At 39.3% G+C, this 12,110-nt stretch overlaps 1 protein-coding gene across 1 annotated transcript in view; it reads left to right on the top strand.

Moving 5' to 3' along the window:
• Positions 1-12,110, top strand: part of SPEF2 (sperm flagellar 2) — a gene marked incomplete at its 5' end in the record, with an annotated part of 163,657 nt that overhangs the window by 61,666 nt on the left and 89,881 nt on the right. The window contains 5 exons of the mRNA XM_082623316.1: positions 79-227; positions 1,752-1,812; positions 3,164-3,225; positions 5,147-5,250; positions 7,885-8,141. Of these exons, the coding sequence (XP_082479442.1) occupies positions 79-227; positions 1,752-1,812; positions 3,164-3,225; positions 5,147-5,250; positions 7,885-8,141 (633 nt within the window). The remainder of the gene's footprint in view (positions 1-78; positions 228-1,751; positions 1,813-3,163; positions 3,226-5,146; positions 5,251-7,884; positions 8,142-12,110) is intronic.

Raw genomic sequence — 12,110 nt, 5'->3', positions numbered from 1 at the left:
GTGAAGCCAGCACAGAAGAACAATGATGTCAATTTCCTAAATGAAAAGTTATTAATAAAATTGTCTTTTGTATTTTAGGCTTTCCTATTCAGGTACTTTCTATTGACACTCTTGTCCAAGAAGCAATCCAAGCATTTCACAACAATGAGAAGATCAGCGGAGCCCTTCAGAAAGCAGCCGAAGAAAAGGTGCTACCAGTTAGGCAAGAGAGTAGTAAAGAAAGCCAGGCAAGTGAGATTTTAGTTTTCTTTTCTTCATCTTGTACATTAGAGATTTCCAACTGGATAGCATCTAAGAGATCCTCTAGACCAGAGGTTGTCAGACTTTCTGTAAAAGTCCAGAGGGTAAATATTTTAAGTTTTATGGGCCCAGAAACAATATCGAGGGTATTACATGGGTACCTACATAACGAGAGAAAATTTCAACTCCCCTCTCCACTCCCCACATACATACACACACATCAGTTTGCCTAGGTGGGCCATCCAGGGTGGTGGGCTGGCTTTGTGCCCAGTTAACATCAGCTGGAGACATTCTCCTGAGGAAAGAGCCACCAGCTGGTAAAGCTGGTAAAGGGGTGGAGGGGCCCAATTGTGAGGGCTTGGAGAGGGGTGAGGTATGAGTGTTTTGGACGAGTTCACCATGTCACCAGATCTCAGAATGGAATTCCACTCCCGAGAGCCTGACAGTGGCCAACAGCAAGTCCCCATCTCGTAGATGCAGCCTGATGCCAGTCCTGGGCAGCAGCCAAGGAGGGTGCTGGAGAAGAGCAGACAGAGGGCGAGGGGGGCACCTGGCTTGGTCCTCACAATGCTATCCTGTGGAATGATGCCCAAAGACTGTGTAAAAACAGCCAGCCGATTTTGGTCCAGGGACCATAGTTTGCAGACCTCTGATCTAGACTATTAGATCTCAGTTTTGAGGGGTGGCTGGTAGGGGAAGGTCTCTTACAGTTTACCTGCATTACCGTTTCCATCAGTGTTGCATCTTGCTACATTATTACATAAAGATACTAGGGCAGGAATTAGGAGACTGTGCCCCCCCCGCCCCCGAGAATCATGGTGTGGTCCAACCTGCTCATTTTAAAGGGAGACAGTAGAGACCCTAAGCATGAGTTGATTTGCTTGGGGTCAGAGGCTTGTTGATGGCTAGGCTGTGATTGGAATCCCAGATTCTAAATCCAGTACTCTTTTCCCTGCCTTATCCTGTTTCTGAAATTGAATAAATTAGCGGAGAATCTAATCCAGGTCATTTACATGAGCTGCAAAATAAATACCATTTAAACGTGATTCTGGAAATAACTGGGAGAGTTTTTCTTCACGGTGGGCTGCCTCTTCTTCTCTGTTGTGGTACTCTGTATTCTAATCAATACAGTGATAGATAATATACATTTTTTCCTTTATTTCCCTTTTGGCTAGGACTGACACCTCTAAGACTGTTCTTTCTAAGGTGGTTTTCCACAAACTCTACCTCTTTCTCAGCTCCCATTATACTTTCAAAATGGCAGTTGCTTTATTTTACATAGAAATTGAAAGACAGATTATACCATGGGTTACTATGTGTTTCTATAAGTACAATTATCAAATTTTATTTGCTTCCAGAACTCACTGAGTTTTTCTTAATATCATTAATGTTTTAGATAAAATAGTCTATGTTTTTAAACCCTACTTATAGACATAAAGTTAAGAATGTTATTAAAATATGACAATGTTAAAATCTCTCCATGTGTGCTCGCGTGTGTTTCCTCCCCAAAGGATCTGCAAAATGTATTTTCAGCTGAAGCATTACCAGAAACAGAAGATAAAAGCAGACTTAGTAAGTAAGATATCAAAACAAATCATCCATCATTTTCATGAGAGAGACAGATAGGCGAACACTAAGAGCACACGGGTGTGAGCACAAACCAGCTTTCAGGGAAAGAAAGGGGAGATGGGGAGGGATGCATGGCTGTCTACATGGTCACATGACAGAGACAGCAAGATAAACCCAGACGTCCCTAACCACTGTCTACAACTGGGGATAAGAGATGACAATTTCAAAGGAATCTTCTCACACCCCTTCAAGTAGTTGCTCAGTTTTGCTGTGGTTTTGAAAACAGTCAGGCTAAATCATCGTCACTCTTCCTGGCTTTGCAGGGCAGTAGTTTATGGTTTCTTCTCACCCATGCAGTTGGGGGGAGTACTGCTGTGCTCTCTGCATGCTGCTGCTTTGTTCACTGTGATGAGGAAGTCTGCGGCTCTGTCTCTTCCACCCACCTGAGCAGTGGTTCCTTAGATAAAGCTAAGTTTATCCCCAGCCTTGGGCAAAGCAAATAGAACCAAGCTTCCTAAACCCAACGAAATGTTACCTCCTTTGAGATCTGGGCTTCAGATCCTTGGTAGAACCATTGAAGGAAAACAATTTTAAATCTTAAATATCTTCTCTATTTGTGCCGGTAAGGCTTTGCCATATTCAATCGTTGCCTCATATTCTAGCATAAAATTGGTTCCTTCTGTGCCATCACCATTCTTGCTAACACCCTTGGACAACGTGCACATTTATTATGAGCTGGCAACTCCACCAGAGCAGTCAAGTGTCCCATCCTTTAAAAGAACATAAGCTGTCCCTTGTTTCAGTTATTTGTTTCTTACAAGATAATTTTAATTGATTTTTTAAACTATCATAGGTATATTTTGTGACATACTCTATTACAGAAGTCCAGTAAATTATAAACAGACTCTGAAAACTTATTTTTTCCGTGGAATTTAACTAAAAAACCCTCTGACTCTAGAGTTTTCCACTTTCAGAAGTGTTTGTTACCTATAACTTGATAATCCAGGAAAGTAAAAATGTAACAAATTAACATCTTAGTGACTTCTCTTGAGATCTTGGCTTGTTTTCCGAAAAGAGAACCCAAACTATGTTAAAGTATTTATAATGATATTGTTCTGAGTGAGCCATACTGGAAGGAAGTAGAAAACACCAAACCACACAGTGGCCAGGACTTAACGTTGTGGAATGAAGGTAAACGCCATGCTGTGCTGATGCTTATACTTCTTTCCTCTGAGTATCTCAGGCATAGCTGAATCCAATAACCCACATGTCCAAAGCCATAGATGGTCAAATGTTAACATGGTTGTTAGCTGTAAATACCAGAGTATGTTCTTACCACTTTTTCTATTGCTAGGTACTAATACTAGAAAAACACCAAAAGCTGAAGAAGTCGTAGCAAGTGATACTTTCTCTGAAGTAAGTACTATAACCTAACTCTGGCTACTAGTGTATTGAAATGTGTTTTGATTCATAGCCTTTTCACAGCATTTTCATCTTCAAATGAAATGAAATAGCAATGTACTCCTCTTTGGTTTAAAATAAATCTGATGGTAAAATTAGCTAAACCTGAATTTACTTGATATTTTTTATATTCTTAATATTCTTTGAATCTAAAGCAGTGGAAATTGCTTTCAGTTTTGCCAGGTAAGAAAGTAAACACATGCTTTTAAAAATTTTAGACTTATGCCAAATTTACATTTATGTATTTTTCTTTACCTCTTAATTTATGACTTTTATTTCCTTTCACAATTTCTTTACCTTTAAAGATTTTTGTTCCAGAATTTATCCTTAGACTTACTGTTGACTCTGCAGAATTTTTTATTAATCCCTGAAAAAATGTTTACAGCAATCTACAGGCTATTGCTTCTAATGCAAACTAATATTTCTATATATAGTATTGCTTTACTGTATATTGGAAACATTTTTGATCATCAAATAGAATGGTCAGATTAATCAAGTGGAATTTTATTAAATAAAATGAAATAAAGTATATTTGATTACTTTTATTGTTTGTTTCATCAAGGAAACCAGTTTCATAACATTTTAGATTTCAAAACTGCTTAAAGATAGAAAAAGTTTTGGAAGAATATACAGCAACCTGTAAATGTGATGACCTATGGGGAGAGAAATGGGTTTAGAGAAAGTGAAAAAGGGGGACTTATAATTTTTACTCTGTGTATTTTAAATGTAAATTAGCAGAAATACTAAGTATATTTTTATATTTACATTTATTGAGTTACAAATCCCCCAATTCCATATTCAATTCAGTTCAAAGGGCATACTTTGTTCCATGCATTGTAAAGGGGGAGTAGGTATGGCAGTGAACAAAAAAGTCAGGGTTCCTGGACTTTATGGAGTTTACATTCTAAAAGATGGAAAGAGATAATAAACCATAAACACACAAATAAATGAATTATATGAACCATTAGATGGTGATGATGCTATCAAAAAAGAAAAAGGAGGGTAAGGAGATCACCTTGAGAGAGTGAGATTTAAGCAGATTGAAAGAATCACCCACTGGATCTGGGGAACCATTTCAGGCTGTCAGAATAGCTGGACGACAGTCTTGAAGCAGAAAGGTGGTTGGCCAGCAAGGGGGGGGTGGTAGAGAAGGGATGAGGTTAGAGAGATGAGTGGAAAGGGAGGAGAATCCGGCCAGCCAGAGCCTTATAGGCAGTGATGAGGACATTGGGAGTACAGGAGGCGCCTTTGCAGGGTTTTCAGTGGAGACAGAATATCATTTGACTCATAAAATGCTCACTCTGGTGACTGACTCTATTTCAGAATAGGCTCTAGGGATGTTCCTGTGGATATGAAGTAGCTTAATTAGACTAGCCTTCCTACAGATAACAATATAAAGGCTGGACAAAATACAAAAGCTAATTATCTGAGGGCCTGAAGCAGGCAGCAAAAAAGCAAACAGCAAAAACCAGGCAGAAAATATATGGGATTTGACCATTGACAGAAGAAAACTTCAGTGGGCAAAAGCCAGGCTTATGCAAGTTATACCCCGGAGGACATGCCGCATCTGCGTGCCATGAGTGGTTAGAACTTGAGAAGAAAGCCCTAACCTCTTTGATTTAAGATATTAGAAAGTGAAGTTTGGGGATGCCAGAGCAGCTGATAAGTAAAGAGGAAGATCTTGGAAAGGAGGGAGCCAGAGGAGGAGCCCCGAAATCTGCACATACGTTTTCCTTAATCGCTTGGCTGATTCCAAAATTGTGCTAAACGATCAGTGTCTTCACCAGAGAACACGATCATTTAATTTATTTTCTCTCCAAACATTTGGAATCTGACTTGTAAATTAGCTGTCCCCTACCATTGTTTATTTTCACAGCTCACTGTGCGTGCTCAGCTTGGTGCAAAATCAGAAAAGTTGCTGAAGAAAGGAAAAAGCATATCTGATATATTGCTAGTCAGCATCATGGTAAATGCTATTAAGTATGTATCACACTTTTCTCTTTTATGTCAATTTAATATGTTCTTTATCAAATAAAGTTGTATAAAGAATAATACAGAAATATTTTTATGTTCAGCATCTAATGAATTTACCTAAGAAAACACAGCAAGATAAAGATAGATTTTGTGATTTACATGTCTATATTTCACTCCCCCCCACCCTTTACCAACCTTGACTTCATTCACCCAGATGTGAATTCAGGTTAAGTTCTATCCTGTGTGGGGAATTCAAGGATAAATTAGATACTTGGAAAAGTCAAGGGATTTGGAGAAGAGAGACCCCAACTATGTGGTCATGGGCCAGTGTGTTTCCTCATTTTGTGTTTCCGGAGGAGGGAGTGACCCCTGCGACCCAAAGCCTGGGCAGTGCAGGGTAGGAAAACCATGAGAAAGTAGAGGTTGCACAGGCAAGGACTCACATATATGCATAGCACAGAGATGATATGCAATAAGGGTAAAGAAAAAATTTAAGTAGGCTATCATATTGTAATTCCTCCTTTCTAAGGATAGAGGATTCTCCTCAGCCCTCCTTTACAATACAGAAAAGAGAGAAATTAAAAGAATCCATAGGTGCTCAGTGGATCCGTGTAATAAAGAAATGAGGCTGAACAGGCTGGAAAAAGGAATCAACAAGGCTCCTGTTGCAGGGTGTTGCAGAGCTTCGAGTGAGTGAGGGCTTTGGGGTAGCTCTGCTGCCTGAGAAATGTTAAGACCGAGAGATGTGAGAACAGGAGGTTTTGGAGAAGTTTTGCCAGGCATCTGGAATGGGCTCCCTCTTTAGAGTTTTCTCAAGAGACCTCATTAAAGATTTAAGTTGCCTCTCAGTTGTGATGTATCTTGGACTGATTACTCTTTGAATGCAACACTGAAGAAACTGGGCCACAGTGATGCTATTCTCAAAGCTGGAAGGGATCTCATTCTAATAGTTGCAACATTTTTCAGTACTAGAATAAGCCATGGGAGTCCTTGTTCAAAGAAAATTGTATATGAAAAGCATCAGCTATAAAGCGGAACTTAGCTGTGGTTTCACTGAAGTTGGAGTGTCTACACCCCATCTCCAGAACTCCACTACCCTCCCACCACCACCACCACTACCGTCATCCCCTCTGCCCCTGAGGCACCGTTAGAGAACTGTCATCAGTTTGACATCCTTTCATTTAGTCCAAATGCGTCCTTTTTCAGTGAGGAAAGGAAGGCACGTGTCAGCTCAGTTAGGCAATCCAGTCACGTATCTGGTTAGTGGCATAGCCAGAGCCAAAGCCCAGGTCTCCTCACTCCCGGTTGTCTGGTGTCCTCACACTACAGCATGACAAGTGTGGCCCTGACCTTCTCCTCCCTCTGAAGTAGCTCCTGAGACTGGAGGTGGGAGAAGAGGTCCCTCAGACCTGGTAAAGTGCTCAAGAAATTTCTCTCCTCTAGCTGAGGCCAATGAATCAACAAACTCATTCTGTGCAGAATGCTTATCACACTCTGGACAAATTATAAAAGCAAAATGCAGGCTTTCCTTGCTCTTCATAGCCTAATAGGGATAATAGAAGCAGTGACCTGAAGGCAGCTTGATACTGTGGAAAGATCACTGGATTTGGGGTCACTTGCAATTTTATGACTTTGAACAAGTAATAAAACCACTCTGAACTTTGGTTTTCCCCCTTCTTCCTTGCCACACTGATAGAAGGATCATGTACAGGCACCAAAGCAGACTCCCAAGCCTTTAGAAAGGGATTCTAATTGTTTAAATGAGCTTTAACAGAGAAAGAAATGAAATCATAACTTTGTATCCAAAAATCTTAATCTTACATAATTGAAGGGTTTTGGAAGAGCAAAGTTGAAGTTTTTTCCAATTTAAAGAACTAAAATAATTCTTGGAGCACCTATTCTCTATAGAGGATGCGCACTGAGTACAAAAACCAAAGAAATGACCCATACCCTTTAGCAACTTATAATCTAACTGAGATAAAGAAGACTCACTTGAATTTTTCTTTCAAGATATATAAGAGTTAAAAATTGTGTGGTGAAGTGAATGAGGGTCCAGAGGAGTTCAGATCAGGCCGTTATGACTCCATGCTGGATTGGGTGGGGTAGGAAGAAATTTCCAGGTTGGCGATGTGAGTATCCACCATATGCTACACTCTGTGCTGGGTTCTTAAAATGTGTCATTTCAGTTCATCCTCACCAGCATCTTGTGAGGTGTGTTATGTTATCCCACTGTATAGATGAGGAAATTGAGGTTTTAAAGAGGAACAGCCTATGAACACAGCTAGGAAGTACAATTTATACTCACATAACAGGGAGGAGATTGGTGTGTTCAAAGTGAATGGTTCAAAATTGTGAGAGAAGAAGTTATAGGGAAGTAAGTTGTGGCCAGTTCATTTTAAATACCATGTTATGGCTTCTAGAATAGATTTGGAGGGCAGCAGGGACCCACAGAAGGATTTTGAGCAAGGGAGTGATTGTGGTACATTAGGAAACCTAATTCTGGCTGTAAAGAAATAAAATTCATGCAGAAGGAGGTTACTGTGAAATTTAAAGAAAGATAAAGGCAAGATTCACTGTGTTATTATTTTTAAAGGACTTGTGTCTATCAAAATGTTAATGATTTGTCCTTTCTTAATTTAGTCAGATACCTATATATAAAGGCTGGGTCCTGGATGGCTTTCCAATGACATTAAACCAAGCGAAGCTTCTGGAGAAGGCACTCACAGGCTGCAGCAGAAACCTCATAGAACTGGAGGGAAAGAAATCACAAATATCCACATTGGCTGTTGACCCTACAACTTCCAGAGAAGTGCCTTTTCCCCCTTCTGCTTTTGATTTTGTCATGTTATTAGATATTTCAGATAATTCCTCACTGAATCGCATGAATGACATCATGGGTAAGCTGGACACCTTTTTTAAAATATTATTTTCTATAATTCAGAGCTCTTTATTTTTCTTTGCCTGAAATGGTGAATATTCCCATCTACAATTATAAGTGGATAATAAAGAATCGATTTAGGCTTCCAAAGAATTGCCTAGTACAGCACAGTTGCCTCCTGGGGCTTCATCAGTGTTCAGCACTGTAGCCCAAGCCTGGAGCTCGTGGAGAATTCCATGCCAACTACAAGCATCTCATTCAACCCTTCCATCAACTTGGCAGCTCCCCTGGCCGAGAGGTGCCTTCCTTTTTGAGGCTTGCATACGTGGAGGAGCTTCTTGTAGCTATCTAGTACATCTTGGTGTGCCACCCAAATGAAGTTCATGAACCACACTGGTGCTGCAAGCAAGCATCTGGTAACATCCTTCCCTTGGACTGCATGTTAACTGAGGAGCAGGTATCAGTTGGCTGCAGTCCTTCCACACTGGGGTCAAATAGTCTTGCCAAGATTCATGGTTTATTTAACTACTTTTCATTGTTGAAATGAAAATATTACTTTATTCCACAAATTCAGTGGTTATGGCTAAAAGCACATATTCTTGAACCCTGGCTTTCCAGGTTATTAGGCATTTGACCTTGGGAAAGGTACTTCATTCTTTTAAACCTCCATTTCACATCCTATATAATAGAATGCTTCATTGTATTGTTTTGGATATTAAAGGAAAACTGTTTCTTTACTCACAACACTTCTGACACCAAAGGTGTGTGGGTTTTCCATACCACCCTGTTCTCCAGTTCTTGAAAAACACCAACTGGGGGTCCTATAATTTAGGCTAATTCTGGCACTAACTCCCCAGGGTTACCACAGGTTTTCACAGGTTAAGGGCTCAGTCGCACAAGACTTCTCCCCTCTTCAGATGCCAGTCTCAAGTAGTGGATCCCCAGGTTACCCACACTCCTGTCTGACTTGACTACAAATTGGGGGTTTCCATGACCCCTCCTCAGGTCTGATAATTTTCTATAATGACTCACAGAACTCAAGGAAACACTTTACTTACTATTACTGTTTTATTATAAAGAATGCCATAAAGGATACAAATGAGCAGCCAGATGAAGAGGCGCATAGTGCAAGGTCTGGAAGAGTCCCAGGCTCAGGAGTTTCTATCCTCATGGAGTTTCGGAGGGTGCCACACTCCTGGCACGTGGATGCATTCACCAACCCACAAGCTCTCTGAGTCCCTTCTTTAGAGTTTTTATGGGGGTTCCATTATGTAGGCATGACTGACTAAATCATTGAGCGTTGGTGATCAGTCTCTAGTCCCTTCCCCTCCTTAGAGATCAGGGGGTAGAACTGAAAGTTCTAGCCCTCGAGTCACTTGGTTTCTCAGGCAACAGGGTCCTACCATCCAAGAGTCACCTCTTTGGCATAAACTCAGATAAAGTTGAAAGGGGCATATTATGAATAAAAATAAATGCTCCTTTTACCTCTATCACTCAGGAAATTGCAAGGGTTTTCAGAGCTCTGTGTCAGGAGCCAAAGTCCAAATATATATTTCTTATTATATCACAACATCACAGGTATTAAATGAGATAAATGTTAAACATTTAGGATAGAATCTGGTACATGATACTAGGCACATAGTATCCACTAGGAAAAATAGTGGAAGACTTTGAAATGAACAAAAGATTATTGGATACCCTTTCAATAGAAGGTTGAGTACTGTCTTTTGGACCCCGAGGAGTGTCTGGTTTCAGAGGGGTCTATGCCTTTCATTGGCTTTGACTCGGCTCTTCTGTAACTATAAATTGTAGGAGACTAATAGTAATTCAAATGTTTCTGGTTCATGGACATGCAAATGGATTTGATTTAATTAAGATAAAATTAATTTCTATACTTTGAAAAGATGATTCCAAATATTACATTGCTGTATACATAGTAACCAGTCTTTCATCTATTACCATCTATTTCAGCATTCCTGACTACCTGTAAATAGGTCTGTTATTCAGATTGTCATTTGTACTAGTTATAACATCACATCTTACTGGTTCCCTCATTACTTGAAAAATTAGATGATGTCATTTTACATGTGTTTGAGTGTCTTGATTTTACCTTTTTAAAAAACTGCCCTTTAACAAATGGTAACATCATTCTTTCATTATTGCTGTTACTACTAACACAATGACATTCAGAGCTAGGAGAGACTTAGGGGATCATCTATTCCAGTGCCTTTATTTATAGGTGGAAATTTAAAGCATGAGCACTTGACTCGTCCAAGGTCACACTCTTCCTTATTTTGAGTTTGTATAATCTTGAGATCTTCCTTTCATTGTTTACTTAAATAAAATGACAAAGCCATTAGATATGACTTCAGCTGTTGAGCCCAGTAGTTTAAACTGGATGCTGTACATCAGATCTCAAAAGGGAGAATTTGCTTCTCTCCATACAAGGGAGCTATGCTGACAGTAGTGATGATTCTGCTTGTTCAGCCAAATTCTCATCCCTGTTCAGGATCATCTGACGGTTGGCAAAGAATACTGCCAATCCATGGCCATCTACTGACAGAATAAGGCCCTGAACTCAAATCAGTATAACTTGCTTTCAAGATATGACAAATTATTAAGTACCCACAAAGACCTGTGAGTGAGATGGTCCCTGAAGGCTGATTATAATCCAACAAGGGCCTTAGAAGTTTTGCCTACCCTCTTGAGGATCCCTAGGAAGCATTTGTTGTGTGTTTCAAAAAATAGAAGGAAACCAATTGGCACAAATTTTTCAGGAAATCTACTCAATCCAGTGTGAGTTCTTTCAATTCCCTATCAAAGTTACATGACAAATGGTTCTGGAAAATTTATCAAAGCTGATGTTAGCATCTAACTAGTTTAATTTCTTAATTCTAGACCACTTACTTATAACTAGGCTCAGAAATGCCCTTTATTCACTACGACAGGGAGAATTTTTTTGTCAAGTTTTTTGTACATATACACATAAATAATCTTATTTATCTACCCTCAGAACTTAGTGTTAAAGCACTATTAATTTTTTTATTTTTATATGTATTTCTAATTATATATATTCTAAGTCTGAAGTGAACTGAGCCAACTACTAGATTAGGTTCTTCTAAATCACAAAAACTAGGATGAAATCATTGAGTTTATAGTTCTTACTTGTTTTGGTCAGAGCTGAGTAGGCTAAATATGTCCACAACTTTGAAAATCTATCTGCAGCTTTTATGTTCAAGTATTTTAAGTTAAGATAAAGTGTGATTCTTACATATCTTGAGATTTTTCTTTTTTAGAATATAAGATTGGAATGGCCATTGAAAGATCACTTTGCCAATTTGCTCTCCTTATCTTAAGCAAGACCCCACCTGAACTCTTTTAGACAGATGAAATTCTATCCTTCAAAAATATCTTGTTCATTCACATATTCCTTATTATTTATTGCATGCTTGCTAAATGCCAGACATTGTGATTGGCACTGGTGATTCTGTAATAAAGATGAAATGGATCCTGCCTTCAAAGAATTTAGTGGAAATTGTAGCTAAGGAACCAAGGAGTTATAGTATTGAGTTGTACTTCCAACACGGCAGCCAATAGCCACAGGTGGTTATTTAAATGATTTAAAATTAATAAATTAAAAATTCAGTTCCTCAGTCACACTGACCACATTTCATATGCATACGTGACTAGTGGCTATCATATTGGACAGCACTGATGCAGAACATTTTCGTCATCTCAGAAAGATCTGTCTTATCAGATAACACTGTTATAGAGTGATGGAAGCTAAAAGGAGGCCACTAGTAAATATTTATCTAACATTTATAACATGCCAGGAACCGACAGTACAGAAATGAAGGGCAAGTCCCTGTCCTCGAGTTGTTGACAATGTAGTGGGAGAAGAAACAAAAGTAAGCTGATTATTATAATATAGTCACTTATATGCTATACTAGGTGAGCCCAGCATGGGAAGAGATTTACCAGACCAAGA

This window comes from Mesoplodon mirus (genome assembly GCF_964341445.2).
Source record: "Mesoplodon mirus genome assembly, chromosome: 5".
NCBI lineage: Eukaryota > Metazoa > Chordata > Mammalia > Artiodactyla > Ziphiidae > Mesoplodon > Mesoplodon mirus.
The sequence above is the reverse complement of the archived record's forward strand: the minus strand, read 5'-3'. Positions and strand labels throughout refer to the sequence as shown.